We start from the raw sequence: 17,337 nt of genomic DNA on the forward strand, positions 1-17,337 counted from the left end.
AATAGGACACTAACTTCAGGACCGCCAGAAGCGATTGTCTACCACAGCCTTGGTCCCCGGGTACAGTTAGAAGTGGGAGGCTAGCATGACAGGAATGGGCGGGAAGACACCGCCTCTCTACACATTCCTCAGCCGCCCCTTTTGGTTCATTATTTTGTGTTGAAGAACGTCTCTAGCTACTCCTGAAGAGCGAGCGGTCCGATGTGTCAGCCATCTTGTGATGGTGTATTTCCAATACAGACGTTGCCAAGATTTATGAAAGTACAAAGCGTACTTTGCACGTTAGAATACATAAAGAAAAAATGTAAATATATCTTCGAAAGTTCACTGCATTTTGGTTTTTGATAATTTTCAGGATATGTAAATAAGTTTAGACATTATACAGATTTTCAGAAAACCCTCTCATACCTTTTTTGAAGAGTTAAATATTTACCACGACCACAAGGTGTTTGTCTTTAATGTACTGCAGGTTTTTTTTCCAAGGCGTTCCCTACCACACAGGTCATCTTCCGATTACAGTATGGCGGCTAAATTAATTATCTGAATTTACGCCACGACAACTACGCTTCCTTCTTTTATTTCTTAGCCGGAGAGACTTGTGTGAAGCAGGCGGAGTAGGGCGCTGTCCACGCCTCCTGTGGCCCAACCTCTAAAAGGCTCCGCCTCTGGGCACCTCTGGCCAGATACCAGTCTCCCGGGCGATGCTGCTGGTCTTGACAGCCGGCTCTGTCCTTTTCCCCGGCCTCTTCGTGCTTCTAAGCCGGGGAGTTCAGAGGGCGCTGCCAGCATGGACGCAGGCAGAGTGTGCGATCATCGCGGCCAGGTAGGGAGGGAGGAAAAACAAAACGCTGTCACCATTCCCCGAAATTTCTTAGATTTGAACATTCATTCACCACAGTCCTCATCACATGCCCTCCCAAACTCGATCACAGTCAAAACTATCTCACGAGTTCGTGATCGTCTTTCAAAATCCTTCCTCTCTACCACTCATTCACACAAACCTCCACCAGACTTAATCAGCTTCCTTAAGACTTCATCACCACCTACCCCATATCACAGTCACTCGGGAGGCTTTATGTCTTCCAATACTGAATCACCCCATCAGGCTCCATCACCGTTTTCTGCATCCTATCAAAGCGACGTACCCCACCATCCTCTTCTCAGAATCAACTCCCAGCCTCCTCAAGACTTCATAATCCCTCCCTGGTTCAAGCACTCCTCTCACTATCCCGCTTTCCTACACTCCATGGGTCCCATTCCTTCAGGGCCCTTCATCACATGCTCCCTTCAGGGTCCACCTCTTAATTTTCATTTGCGCTATGGTTTAATATAACCCTTTTAACTTATTAGCAATAAAACAATCATATAACAAGAAAAACATATATAAACTTTGCACTATACATCATATTCCTAATAGAAAGGACCATTTAATTAAAAGAGATATAGACTAGGACTTTTGGCACGTGTAAATAATTGATTTAACAGTGCTACTTGTGCACCTCTCCAATCTTAATCATCTCATCCCTCTAAATTTTAAAGATACTTGTGTGAGAAACCTAGAAGATAAGCTGAAAATATGTTTCCACAAGGATCCTTCTGGGCAGGGGAGCGCACTTATGAATTAGCTGGGTGGGTGCCCAAATATAGGAAGTGACATCACCGGCTGTTATATGACTGCATTTACACGTAGTCGCCAACTTGGTGCAAGGGGGCGGGGGCGCAGAACAGTGGAAACATTGGCTAGCATCTACTGCATATCCTACAGTCAAGGAAGGAGATGTAAGCCATCACTGCCCCTGCTTGACCCCCTCTATATTACCCAGGTTGTAGCAGCCCTCATAAGGTGGAGCAACACCACTAGAATTGTAGAATGGGAGAACAACATGACCGCTAAACAGAAGGTACAGCTGCAAGGAGTACTAACACCACCACAAAAAAAAACGTTTGGAATTCAAGGGAAAACAAGAACATGTAAAGACATTACTTGATGAAAAGGGTAACAATGCTTTGTCATGACCTACATCATAGCCCACATACCGTAGCATGACCATCACCCCAAAGGGGGTCTAAATGCCCACCTGAAGCCATGGCAGGTTTTGCATTAGACCGTATTGCTGTGTCAGAAGGAAGCAACATTGTACCTGTATAAAGTAGCAGGGTTTATCTAGGTGACAAGTGAAATCATCTGCCTCAACGTGGCTGCCTTTGACGAAAAAGAAAAGGATGAAAAACATAAAAAAACAATAATGTAATTCTTTTTTGAGCTTCCGTTTCATCTGTAGTGTTTGCCTTTATGTCTGTTTATATAGTAAGCTGCATATCTTTCTGTTTATGAGTTTTCCTATATATGTGTGTGCCTTTAATTTTGTGCACGTATCTGTATGAAAATGTGAGTGCCACTGTCTTTTTGTGTGAGCGTGCCTGTGTCTATGTGCATATATACATGTGTGTATGTGCATATAGGTATGTTTCTTTTGTGTCTGTTTTCCTGCACACCCATGGCTGGAACCTTTGTAATTAATTGCATATTTATTAGTGTGCCTGTGTGTGGGAGTTGGACCAAAGAGTTTAGAAAGGTCAATGCACTTGAGGACACATTCCACCTTGATAGCCTTTAATTAGTCTAGTGTAGCCTGATTCTTAGAGCTGCACCAGATGCAATGACAAATCCATTGAGTGAATCACTCCTCTCCACCCAACAGCAATTGTGGTGCCATTGATTTATGGCCATAATGGCTGGGGCCTCTTGTATTAACCTACTTAAGCATTTCATGACTTGTGCAGCACCAGCATGCCAAATGGTACCCATATCAGGCAGGATACGTGAGTCTCTTTTTTTTTCTACCCAATAGAAAATAGTGAATCCCTTTGTGTTGAGGCGTTTTGTTCTTCCATGCGAGCATTACTTAGCTCCACCTTCTGCACTGCCAGAGCGGGACCTAGCAGGATTTGCATATATTGACGCCCTGGGCATTATGATTGACTTGCTCTCGCCCTTCGTTCTTGCTTCCCTTGGGTAATACCCAATATATTAAATATGATACTTGTTGTACATGGCACCAGCAGGCAAATGGATGTTCCCATATAGCGGTTTACATATATTTGCTCTCGGATGAAAAGCCAGAGGTCCATGCCACTTTAAAGATGCCTTGTGTAAGTGACGTTTGCTAAAATGCATAATCCACATGTCTACCTCTGGGTCACCAGGTTCACAAATATAGTTAGGCATGTAACTTTTTGTGATTCTCTTCGTGGACACATCAGATGCTCCAAATTATATAATGCACATGTGGTTTCAAACGTGGGGGAGAGCGTGAACTGCTTTTAACATTGTAGTTTACCAGACGTTCTGGTAAAGTAGTGTACAATGTTTAAAGCAGTTACCTAGGCTCAGCCTGCATCAGACTTGCCTACATTTGAAAATACAAAACCCTGGGATTTTGGCTATTCACGATGCCATTGCTTCACCCAAGGAAAGAGTGTGAGCTATATATTAAGACATTTCCTGCAGATAAGGCACGGAAGGATAAACTGATTTGCTTAGGATCACACACTTTAGTTATGTGGTGAAGCGGGAATGTGAGACCATTCCCAATTTAGGGACTTCGCCTGCATATTTTCTCATATCTAGTTGATATAAATGTGAGGATTACAAGCTTTTAATATTTTCAATCGAAACAGAATACTCTGTTTTAAAGAAATTACTTGAGAAGTATGTAAATCATAATAAACCATATTCACAACTATATAAACCCTCTGTAAAAATAGGTTAAGCAGAAGGAGTATGATTGAAGCTTTCCCTCCCAATATTGACTTTCCATACTATGCCCGAAACTTCTCTGAATTTATATGGCAGTGATGGACAGGGTGTCAAGTTGGCAGTCACAAAACGCAGTGTATGCGGCACTTGTGAAATAGCTCAGAGAGCTAAATACACTTGACAGCACGTTCAAGAGTTGCGGTTTCAAATTCCTGTTAGTGCACCCAAGAAGTGGCCACCCAGATGGTATCCAGAGACTACACGGACAGAAGAGCAGACTGCGCTGAGGTCGGGAACGAGCCATCCGCTCAGGGGCGAGCAGCCACTAAAGCAAGGTGAGCTGGGGGAAATGAGGGGCAAGCCTTGGGAGCACGTCCGCGTATGGCTCCCTGTTAACGGGCTGAAGCTCTCCAAGAATAGACGGAGAGCGATCGAACCGACCCCAAGTTCGATTTCCCCCGCATCCCCCACCCGCACAATGCCTAGCGAGGAGGAAGCACGCAGCAAGGGAAAAACAGCAGGAGAGATCCCCACAAGGGACACGATACTCCCGAACAAACCCCCCGGCACAACAAACAAAAAGCAGCATATAGCAGCGGAGCTGCAATGTGGCATGCAATATAAAAACGAGGATCAGTGACCCTGAGCGCAATCCCCACCATGAGACGAGGGAGCCACACTGCACAACGCTGTAATCTTGGAAGTCGGGGGGGGGGGGGGGGATTTGGCAAATAACAGGCTTTGACTTTGAAGAAACCAGCATTAACTGGACTGAGACACGCCCGAGCCGCCCACTTCCAGTACGGCGCGGAATATACCAGTGGCAGTGGATCACACAGTCCTCGCCAATTATAAACAAACACTTGGCAAACCCACTCGGAATGCTAACTAGGATAGAAGCCGAAGGACCAACTGAGGGTCACCAACGGACATGTGCATAACCCTATGAATTACACACGTCACTGACCACCGGAACCAACATTGGCCACTGCACCACGCAACGATAAAAGTTTGCCTGGACAAATTACCTCCTGGAAGACACTGCCTACTTGAGGACCCTGCTATAATCCAGGAAAGCAAGAAAGGCTGAAACCAGACATACTCTGAGTTAGAATCACAGAAGCACACACACACACACACACGCAGGCCTGAGCCGCAGGTGTACTGGTGCAGACTGGTGACCCCTTGCAAACCCGGCGCACAGGACAAGCAATGTCCACTCCACCCCCAAAGAAAATGGCAAAACTAACATCATGGAATCCATCGCAGCTGCCCGCCCAAAGGAACAGAGACAAGAAGTCAAGTTGACTGAACCAGCACACGATGCCTCTGATGGACACACCAAAGAAGAGCAGATATTGGAAGCTATATCGCGACTCCGCACATTCATCAACACCAAGATAGAGGAGGTGAAGATGGACGTACAACTAATGCGTCAAGACATGCACAACCTTGCAGAACGTGTGACAACCACAGAATTGGAACAACAAGAGATGGCTGCAGTGCTAAAAGAGGTCTACACCAAAGTAGAGGAGCTCGAAAAACGCAACAGAATACTTGAAGACAGGGCGGAGGACGCGGAGGGAAGATCCAGGCGCAACAACGTTCGCCTACTTGGTGTTCCGGAGGGATTGGAGGGACGCAACCCTACGAACTTCGTAGAGACCCTACTACAACAGGAAGTGGGCGTCAGCAGACTCTCCCAAGGGTTCGGCAGACTCTCCCAAGGGTTTGCTGTTGAAAGGGCACACAGAGCACTCCAGAAAAAGGCACCACCCGGCTCATATCCTCGTCCGATTGAAGCTACGATCCTGAGCTTCCAGGCTAGGGAGGTTATACTACGGTACTCGCGCAATAAACACTGACGATGCAAAAATCACAATATATCCGGACTACACCCCGACTGTCCAGAAGGCGAGAAATTAATTCGTCCCAGTCAATGCCAGATTGCGACAGCTGGATCTAAAATATATGCTACTCTACCCCTCTAGGCTCAAGGTCATATATAAAGGGCGAGCTATTTTTCTGGAGACCCCAGCAGCAGCAAAATGTGGCTTGAACACAAAAACTTGGCTGAAGCCGAGGAGCCGACGGCAGGATCACAACACTGACATAAAGAAACCGCACAGGGATGTTATACCTACGAAAAGCAACCACGCCTACTAAAACTTGAGCCATTAAAGACGGGGCACACCACGCTGTCTGACCCTTGCAGAATGACACAACCCCATGAAAAGACTGATGCAGGCCTATTGCCACCGCATCACAACCCGCCAAGGATGGCTTGGAATGGCCAAGAGAAGGCAGGGGCACCTGCGCACCGCCCGCGAGGCGCGACTGCTGGGTGCAGTTTGTTGAGTTCATCAAGTTATTGTTTACAAAGTTTGTTAGTCTTTGCCACAACACATACGCGGAAACAATGGACGACCGGGGAGCTGGTCAAGAAAGCGCAACACAATGATGGAGGCTTATGTAAGGGTGATGGCATGGAATGTCAGAGGGATGGGCTCCTACATGCGACGGAATCGAATTAAATCATACCTGCACAGAAAATGCGTCTCCATGGCCTTGTTGCAAGAAATGCATTTAACAGCTGAAGGAATTACCAAATTGACAGACTCGTGGGGAGGACAAGGATTTGGGGCTCCCTACTCCAAATACGCACGTGGAGTCTACACCTGGATCAATAGCACAGTGTCCTTCAAACTGCAATCGAAAGAAGTGGACAAGGATGGTAGATATCTGATACTGAAAGGCAGCATTGAGCAGAAAGAAATATGTATTGTCAACACTTACCTCCCCAACAACGGCATCCCAGCATACCTATCCAAGATAAGTGCCAAATTGATTCATTACTGCGAGGGCCTCTTCATATTGGGGGGGCGATTTTAATTGCACACGTGGCCACACACTATATAGATCCAAACCCCTAACACTCCCAACTGCTCCTGCCCAGTCCCCAGTGAACAAAGTACTTGAAAACCTGGATTTAGCTGAGGTATGGAGAGAACGTCATTAGGACAGGGCATACTCATATTTCTCATCTCCCCACACGCTCTACACTAGGATTGATGACTTGCTCATAGACAGACAGCACCTACCCCAAATGGAATCGATATCATACCTGGGAAGATCCATATCAGATCACTCCCCGCTCCTTATGGAGTTGAGGGCACGAGGACCTAGGCCACCCACGCCAATGTGGCGCATGCCGCCAGAAGCCCTTACAGACGGGGCCTTCAAGGAAGACCTCCTAGAGAAATTACAGGACTATCTAGACAACAATATAGGCTCAGTTAAAGGATGGGATACAATATGGGAAGCGCTAAAAGTTGTTACTAGGGGGGAGGTTATCGCCAGTGCAGGGTGAATAAGGAAAACACTATGGAAGGAACTAGAAGTCTGGGAAGAGAGAATCACCCAACTTGAAACTGCTGAGCCGAAAACGAGAGCAGCAGAAGACAAACTTGTCACAGTCAGGAATGACTGTCAGGAGGCGTGGGCAAGGTTAGCCAAGTTCGATTATATAACCAGAACCACTAGAGCACACGCAGAAGGCGACACACCAGGCAAACTCTTATCGTGGTTATGCAAAAAAGAACACCGGATCGCTGAAATAAAGGCCCACACGGGCGAGAACTACGAAACACAATCACAAATTAACGGGGCATTCAGTAAATTTTACTCCCAGCTATACAGCCACACAAACGATACCACAAAGGGAAATCTTAGACACCCTGGAAGAAAGATATACACGCATTTCGCCAACCTATTTTTCAACATGGGACTTTTCATCGTCAGAATTTTCATCGCCAAAAACCCAGTTTTTTTCTATTTTTTATTTTGGGGGGTGTTTTGTAGGGGTTGGGGTATGATTATAATACTAAGAGGGGATCTGGGGGGGTGAACCCCCCCCCAGAATAAAAAAAAAAACAGGGTTTTTGGCGATGAAAATTCTGCCGATGAAAATCCCATGTTTAAAAAAAATATAGGTCGGCGAAATAACGTAGAACCGGAATAAATAGGCCTCCCAACACTAAACAAAGCACAGAAAGCCACTCTAAACGAGGACTTGTCCATAGAAGACATAACTGAGGCAATTAAATCACTGTCAGCGGGTAAGACCCCGGGTAGCGATGCCCCCTGAGTTTTATAAAGATTCGACACTGGCCACCATCCTCCTGCAAGTCTTTAGAGAATCCTACGAGAAAGGGACACTGCCCAAAAGCATGAGGGAGACGTTAATAGTGCCCATCCCCAAACCTGGGAAACCAAGAGAGGTATGTGGGTCTTACTGACCATTAGCTATGCTCAACTGTAACATAAAAATACTAACCACTATCCTAGCCCAAAGACTCTCAAAAGTGATAGGCACATTAATTGATGGGGACCAAAATGGGTTCATACCGGGCCGGAATACGGCAGTGAACCTACAACGCCTACAACACATAGTAGCACAAACTATAGACCTAAGTGAACCATATGCAGTGGTCTCTCTAGACGCTACCAAAGCTTTCGATTCCATATATTGGGAGTGGTTGCTGGAGGTCCTGAAACTATTTGGGTTGGGGACATGCTTCATCAGATGGGTTAATATATTGTATCAAGCACCAGTAGCTAGAGTCAAAACTGGAAGGATGGTGTCAGGACTGTGGGACATTCAGAGGGGTACCAGGCAGGGCTGCCCACTGTCACCTATGTTATACATCCTTGGACTGGAACCGCTAGCTATATTTATGAGGAACCAATTTTTCGATGCCGGTATTAGAATAGGGGGGAATACCACATCATCTCGCTATACACAGATGACATTCTATTATACCTGAGAGATCCCCATCTTAACCTCCCAACAATCCTAGAGGTCTTAAAGAATTTTGCCTAGGTGTCCAGATCTCCTTCAACAAGGAAACGTCCAGCATATTCCCTTTAGCAGGACTAGCTGCACGAACCGAAACAGATCTCCCAATGGTGGGAATCCAATGGCAACTCCACACCTTTAGGTATTTGGGAATCAATATATGGCACACGCCCGAACAAACACATGGGGGTAACACCCAGGTTGCGATACATGGGCTCAGAAAATCAATTATATTCTGGTCAAAACTTCCGCTATCACTGTTGGGCAGAGCAGCAATAGCCAAAATGATAGTCCTTCCAAGACTCTATTTCTTCCACAACATACACTACCTCATCCCCGTCTTTTTTTTCCGAATATTAGAAAAACTACTAAGGGAACTACTGTGGAATAACACCAGACACAAAATATCCCTAGACATATTGACATTATCGTACACAGCAGGGGGAATCTAGCTCCCAGACTTAAGCAAATACTACTTGGCAGCGCAACTAAGCCACGTGGCCAACTGGTTGGCGGATGAATACACCTCGGAAACCAGGCTACTCAGGCAACACGTAACCCCAGCAAACTTGAAAGAAATATTATGGGTCCCAACGCGGTGTCTGGGAGAAACTCCGATGCTAGTGGAGCTGGGTAAGAAGGTTTGGTACAGAGCTCAGAAATACAGAGAAGAGACACGCCCCTATTCCGCAGACATACCAATCGTAGCAGGAGTATGCAAGGAAAAGGCGGACATAACCCGAATGAGACAATGGGAGAGGTACGGCATCTATACCTGGGGTGACATGTACGCAGAGGGAACTTTCAGAGACTTTGACACTATGAAGGCCTACCCAGTGGCCAATTTCTGTGATACAGGAGAATCAGGGAAGGGGCCAAGTCACAATGGAAGGAGTGGCCGGGCAAGCCAGAACCGGACCCACTGGTCAACCTACTATAGAACCTGGGGGGCGGTTGGAAACCAACATCCAGGCTCTACGCCCGCCTTGCAGACAGACTCAACCCCAAAAGTGCGGCCTTGAAATCGAGATGGGAGGCGGACCTGGGAGAGGAAATTACCGAAAAAGAATGGGAAAGAATCCTGGAGCACCCTAGAGAAGTGTCGAGAAACACCCGGTTTAGGCTGATACAATTACAGGTCCTATACAGAAGCTACATGACGCCAGGAAGGATAGCCAAGATCAACAAGACCAATACCCTGCTATGCCCCCGATGCTACTCAGAGAAGACAGGAATGATGCACATGTTTGGGGATGCCCAAAAATTCAAAGCTTTTGGTCCAGAATAGAGCAAGCATGCAGGAGAGCTGGAGTAACAAGATACACGTGGTCTCCGAAAGAATGCATACTCGGCGCATACCCAAGAATAAGCAAAATACGCCACGCAGTGAAATTTATGGACATGGTATGTGTGCTGGCCAAAAGAGCCATTGCCATGGCATGGAAATCTCACAAGGGCCCGCACTTTGAGAAATGGAGTAGAGACCTGGAACACTGGTCAGGGCCCAAACCGAAAATATGGGGGGAGGGAATAGACGGAGCAGGTGGAAAGGCAAGCCCAACGTATGGAGACTGGAAAGCATTAATACAAGATATGTTTCACCCGTCGGACGACAAACCCCCTGAACCACCCTCTGGCCTACGAGACATTATTGAATTGAACCTACAACCAAACACCCAACAATGATACTCACTGAACTATTAGACCTGGTACTCCCCTGGTACTCCTCTGCCGGCCTGTCACCTAGAAACTTTTATTTCCGTGGTAAGAAGACTAGTTGTTTAAACAGTCTGTTTATTGTTCGAGTTTGTTTTCTCCCTCCCCCTTTTTCCCTTATTGAAATTGAGTATGCTAATTGATTACTGCACAAATGTAAATAAAGTAAATGCCAATAAAATACTTTAAAAATTAAATTAAGTATAATCCCAGGGTGTTTAGGCAGCTCTGCCCTGCATTCAGGTTGATGGGGACTGGAGGAGCAGTGGTGAGAGGGCCGGGGGGGGTGGGTAAAGTGTGAAAAGGCCAGGGCCTGTGGGAGTTGGGGGACTGGGTGAAAAAACCCAAAAACAGAGCAGTGAGAGGTCAAATAAATGAGAACGGCGGTCCATGTCGAGTTGTAGGGGGAGAAGGTAAAGTAAAAGAGGAAGCAAAGATAGGGCCGAAACGGGGGTGGGGGGCAGGGGAGAGTACCTCCTCCTCGACTTCCCAGGCCGCGCTTCTGCTGCTGTCTGCCTCGGCTGGCATTGTATCCGCATGGGCCTGCTGGGACTTAAAACTGCCTGCTGCTGCCTTGCACCGCACCCGACCTGTAAGTACTAGCAGTAGCAGCTTGGTGGCCTCTCCCTCAGCCCTGCCATCTAGGCCTAACCACCAATGGGGGCCTGGTGGGGAGGGCTTAGGTATCACTCCCAGTGTGCTCTGGGGCAGGAGAGAGGCGCAGTATAGAGCCCAAAACAAAGGTTCAGCCATACTTCGTCTTCACTCCGGCTCAAAGGGGGCTCAGCCCCAAATGCATTCTCCTGGCGGGTACCTCAAAAACATGGTAACCACCTCTGAACCTACACTGATTACCACTCTAAGCTTTGAAACAAACCAAGGGATTGGGGAATTCTTCTTCTTTCTCAGGCCATGAGGCAGGAACAATATATCACAAGATTCCGGGGACAACTAAAAACCCTCTTTAATTAACAGTACCCCTGACCTGATCTAACGCTCCTGTATCTGTCTCGTGTCTTATGTTGTCTTCTAGATACAGGAGCATTTGTTCTGCATAAAACCTATAATTTTTGTTTTCCAGCTAGATATTTTATATTAGCTATCCTGTACGAATCCATTGCCTTTTTCATTAGTAGCCTCTTAACCACCATGATGTTATCTCCGTAGTCCATACTAAAATCTATCTGGGCATGGAACTCATTGCATCCAGCCATGCTTTTATCATGGGAGAATCCGTCTGGCTTTCACCACCAAGAGGGCTATACCAGGCATATTGAGTACTTCCATCAGCAGTCCTAATTTTGTGTGGTAACAGACTTCTTTTGATTTTAATCATTGTCGTTAGCGACACAAGACCAAGCTCCAACTGTGTAGCCTCTATAGGGGTACCCTGTGGGAGTACCAATTAACAATGGCAAATATTCCCTCCTAGTATCTTCAGCTACTTAATTCCTTATCAGTATGCATCTCCAATCCATAGAGCATACTTGAAATTGGGCTTGCTTTATACACTTTGATTAGGCCTTCAGTGGAGCTCCCACCTGACGTCGTTCTGAGTTTACGTATGGCTCCAAATGTATGCATTGCCTGTGTAACAATACATTCTCTCAAGGCTTTGGCAGAGCATGTATCACTTGTTAGTGCCCCTAGATAAACAGGTGTGTACTCTCTCAATAAGAACACAATCGTTTTCCATACAAACATTTTTGCTACTCCCTTGATGCCTATATCGTAATAACTGCTTCGTAATAACCATGTTCGAAAGCTCATCAGGGCCAGGGGATTTATAATCTATTAGTCTCCTAATGGTGACTAGGCTACCTTCTGGAAAAATGCCTACCTCCTGGTTCTAATGGAGGCAACATGAGAGGTCGCTGCATGCAATCTATAAAACGTCTCCGCATACTGCTCCCAGGATGCTTTACTTATCGGGTTGACCATATCATCTCTCCATCTTTTGACTTATAGCCTCATTTACCTCTCCAGAATATTTTTTGCTGTCATTATTTCTTAGTAGCATATGTATCATTTGCCATCTAGCACTCCTTGTACTACTTTTGTGTATTTGTATACTTGGTGGATATATATTTTTTATACTTGGTGGATATATTGGCAATAATCCCAGGGCCTTTCTCTATTGGAATATAACATATTTTACCATGGCTTCGGCATGTCTGATAACCTTGTTTTTTTTTTTGCGCCTACTATTGACACCTATGGCCTTTAACCAAGGAAACTCTTTTGTTACCCCTACCCTGTACATACCTGGCTGCATATGCTTTCAAGGACCTGAGAACGTACTTCGAAAAGATAAAAGCTGTGGGCAGTGCTCGGGTCCCAAGTCCTCGGCAGAGATCCTGACTGTTTTGCGGTAACTCCATAGTGGAAACCAAGCGTGTGTGGAGAGTGGGCCTGAAGGGCAATGTACACTCTGCGTTGATGTTGGTCTTGGGGTTTGTCATTGCTGTTTTGGCTCTGGTCCTCTTTTACTTTGTACATCAATGGTTTAAACGATGCCCTGGTGGACTCCCCGGCAGATTTCCTGAGGTTGGGTGTCTGGGCAATTTCAACCCTAGCCTACGCAGATGATACTGTCTTCATTGATCCATTTCTGAAGGGCGATTGGCATTCTGGCAATGTATACTCCGTTTTCATAAACACAGAGCTGAACATCAACACTGTGAAATCTGTGCTGGGGGTCAGAGGCCCGTGAAAATAAACCCTATGGTTTTTAATGGGGCGGTTATTCCAAGAGTCAAGGACTTTTGACTATTTAGGCATCCGCCTTTCAGCGGCAGTAGTGGGCCAAGCTCATCTCAGTAAGAAATAAAGATGACCCAATACGTGGGTGGGCTTTCCAGCTTCATGGCTTGGTGCCAAGGTCAACCATTGGACCTGATATTAAATGTATGCCATTCAGACGTCCTGTATGGAGCCTCTCTTTGGGTCTGCACGGAAATGTCTGAGTTACAGATGCAGGAAAACAAATTTCTCAAACGCCTATTGCAACTCCTGGGGTCTGCACCCAATTATTCCGTTAACAAGGAATTGGGAGTGAGCTTTTTGGAGGACCAATGAACGTTAGCAACAATACTTTTCTGGCTACATCTCTGGTCAAATGAGAATGCAAGCTTAACACATTTTATCATTCAGTCTCTAATGGCCAGGGACAATTGGCATGAAATTCCTTGGCTTTCTTTTATAAGTAATTTTTTTAAAATTTTTTTTTAACCAAGACCGATGCTTCTGTACTCCGTCCCCCCCTGCCCCAAGCCCATGCTGTTAGTCGGGTGGGTCCAATTCAGCCTGATCTCGTTCTGAGCCAAAAAAGGCAGGCCGCTGGCTGATCACCCATGCCAGGTTCAACAGTCTGCTGTTGTGGAATAACACCGCCAACTGGAAGGGCTTTTATGATTCAGCAAGTTGTGGAAGATTTAAAGCACCTTATGTTTTATCCTGCCTACAAGGACATTAGAAAGGCCACTATCCTGCTTGTTTTTAGACACTTTAACCTGAGACAACATTGATCTGCTCTATTTGATCTTTTATCTGCTACTCCCTTCCCACCCCACCCCTCCTTCATAAGTTGCTTGGGCTCTGTTGTCATTAAAACAAAAAAAAAAGTGTATCTTAGAAAGGGTGTGTTGTAAATTGAATTTTTCCGATTTTGTACCCAGCATATCTGCACTGGAATGGACTTTTAGTAATGCATTTTAAAACATTTCTTTTTTGCTATGTTTCTTTGCATACAATCTTAAATGTTATGAATTTTTATTTTGCACTTGTTTGATGGATGTGTTCATCTCAAGAAACAAATTGATTAATATTTTGACAGCAGTGTGGTGACTTCTTCCAGTTTGCTAATGTGTGATATTTCAGTCACCACATTAGAAGTCTGTTACTTAGAGTAGCTAGATTTTTCTCAGTCCACCTTATCCTGTTTCCCTTACTATTTACCTCCTATTATCCTTTCATTACTGCTACTTCCTCCTTGTGGGGACTTATCCATCCTACCTTTAGGATTTTGTGGACACTCAATTTGTTTCCTACCAGAGTTAACACAGGCTCTAACATATGCTTATATGCTGTCCTTGCCTCACTCCAGCTAGTATGTTTCCTGTTGGATACAGTGCCGTTTACGGCAGAGGGGACGGATTTCCTGGGGACCAGGTAATGAAGACATAATATCTGCATATAGTTCCACCACATCATGCCTTTCCTCAGACGTGCACTTGCACATCCATGCCTCGTATGGACCTGGGCTTCAGCTTTTCTGAGTTGTGCAGCCAGGTTACACTGGACATTAAAATCGCACCCACTACAATTGCATCAGACGGATTGTCGGCTGCCCAATCGCTAATCACCTCCGTGAGTACAGCCATAATAGACTAAGTGCGGCCACCACCTCGGCAGTCGTATACGTTTATCAAAAGGGTGAGTATACCATGCTTGTTGTTTGATTCCCTAAATTGCACTAATAATCGATTTTCCTTTGCACTATGTATCACAATCCGATTAGCCAACATTTCCTTTTTGATGCCTATTAACAGGCCTCATGCAACCCTTATAGGCGAGACTATTATAGCATAGCCATCCAACACAACATCCTTAAACAACCACGTCTTTTGAAGGATAAAAATGTCACTTTCCAATAGATCTAAGTTCTTGCTGATTGTGTACAAAGTGAGCATGTCCTCTGGTGTTCGAGCTCATAAGGGTGTGGGTTATGTCCTGCAGAGCCGAGGTTCACTTATGCGTAAGTGCTCTAGGATTCCAAACCCACTCCACATGAGAAGATACATTATTATCATTGCATCTAGTATACATTTCCCTAAGAGTATTTGCTGTATCCGGCCTCTCTGGTGCTGTCTAGGCTTTAAATAGATCTTCCTTGTGTACATTTCCCAGCTCAAGCAGGTATCCCATTTTGAGAGTTAGTAGCAAAAGCCATAATAAACAAACTTGCTCGTCATTCTGTTGTGGAGGCAAACCCAATTCTCTTCCCAATCATAATCTTGGAAGCTCTCCTTGCACCAGATCCCTGGTCGACAGTACTCTTAAGTTATGTATTATATGCAATAGTTTAAGTGCTTCTTGTTGATTTTAGATATGGCGTCTCCACATTCTCAAAAATGTCCATGATGGTAATGCACGTTCTGTCCGCTTTGGGGTTCTGTTTCAAAGAATTGCCTTCGCTAGTCCTATTGAGAAGTCAAGCTCCCCAGTAGCTCTTCTACACTCTTTTGGGCCAGATATTCCTCTTTTTTCTCTTGATAACGTTCACGCTTGCCACATTCTCGGCCAGTGAGCCAAAGGAAATGTCTTTGTTCAGCTTAATCTTCCGCGATGATGATCATACTATTGGCCTCACTAGGGGTTGGTGGATTGGTGGATGAGGGGTAAGAATGATTCTTATCCAATTATCTAAAGTGCCAACCACCTTTGCTTCATCCCTTCTCTTATTGCTCTTCATCCCTTTGCTGCTAACTTCCCTCAGTTCAATCCTGTCACCCCTGTCTATACATGTATATCTCAAATTATCAACCTGCGCAAGAGCACCAGCATTCATCTTGGCTTGTTTTTGGAGGCCTCCAACCTTACTCGCTATGCTACTTTGCTTGTACGTTTTACACTTATTTCCGTGGCTTTGTCACGGTTGATAAAAGTCCTGGTCGGTTGGGACGACAGTTCTTCAGAGCCATCTACATTTTCCACCAAAGTCGGGCCCTCTTGAATTGGCAGAATGACCTCATGCTGGTAAACATTCATCCTTGTGAGGCTCAGTGTGCTCATGTTGGTTTGTGTTCCTGCCATTCTCTTGTTGATCTTCTGGTAGATTATTACTGCTATCTGCTGGCTGCCCTATTATTGATGGCTCGACTTCATCATTCAACCTTATTGTTTGATTCTCCGTATTGGAGAGCTGTGCTAATCCATTCCTATGAAAGTGGATGCATAGGCAGTCGAGAGGTCCCTGGCACTTTCTTTTGCGTGCAACTCCGCTATGCAGTATCTGCCGTTCATACATTTTTGTACAAAGTGCCAGAATGGCTTTTAGCAGTGAGCGTAGTTCACCCATAGGTAGGTGATGACCTTGCCTTTCAGTTACCACAGATTAATGATTCATTTCTAATGCTCACACTGCTATCAGCCTCCTCACCCATGTTGGAGGATTCGGGTATTTCAGTGTTCTATGTAATATATTTGCAGGCTCTTCGCTCAATAGTTCATTTGCCTCTCATTAGAGGATATAACGGAGGCCATGAAGAGTTGTTATCAATATCCGAGGATTTATGGGAGATTTCTTCCCCCTTTTTTTCAACTTCTGCTTGTCCTAATGGTGTGATGTGATACTCTGATGGTTGTTCGTCTGCCTGACCACCTGCCCCCCCTCTACCTGGGACACAGAATGGTGATTTGGCTGCATAATAAGCAGTTATTTTTCCAGTCGTTTCTGGAATTTTTCTGTATTTGCCGTGGCTAATCCTGCTGAACCCGGTCAACTAAGCTTGAATTTTTAGGTAGTTGGGATGTCCCCTCTGCTTCCCCTGTATGGGCCATTAGAGTCTGATCCTAAACAGATTGAGGCTGACCGACCTGTTCACTGCATGTTTTACTACGCATCAGGTACCCTGGCTTTATGACTCATTGGGCCTCATTACAATTTAGCTGGTAAGTGCCTGGTGATTCCGTGATGACAGTGGCACCGTTTTAATCATCGGCAATCACGGAATCACCGACCAATCCCAAGTGCACGTGCATGCCGGCATGATGGAAACGGTGACACCGGCACCACGGAATCAAAGTGAAAAATCACAGTTGGCGTAAACACTGTGATTCACAATGCCGGTCGCACCGCTATCAGCATATCCACATTGGAAACCACGTCAACGCAGGAAAAGGAAGTTAGGCAGTGGCTATTTTGGAAACCACAATCCATTTAAAATACACTACTTCCTTTTGCCATCCAGTTCCCTAAACACTGGCAACATGTCTGGAGGAA

At 45.5% G+C, this 17,337-nt stretch overlaps 1 protein-coding gene across 1 annotated transcript in view; it reads left to right on the plus strand.

The window, feature by feature from the left end:
- Positions 1-578: 578 nt before the first annotated feature.
- The window catches only part of TLCD3A (TLC domain containing 3A), a 453,616-nt gene continuing 436,857 nt past the window's right edge, over positions 579-17,337 (plus strand). The window contains exon 1 of the mRNA XM_069615169.1: positions 579-823. Coding sequence (XP_069471270.1) covers positions 702-823 — 122 coding nt within the window. The 5' untranslated portion in view covers positions 579-701. The remainder of the gene's footprint in view (positions 824-17,337) is intronic.

Source organism: Ambystoma mexicanum, chromosome 9 (assembly GCF_040938575.1).
Source record: "Ambystoma mexicanum isolate Mex_15411 chromosome 9, UKY_AmexF1_1, whole genome shotgun sequence".
NCBI lineage: Eukaryota > Metazoa > Chordata > Amphibia > Caudata > Ambystomatidae > Ambystoma > Ambystoma mexicanum.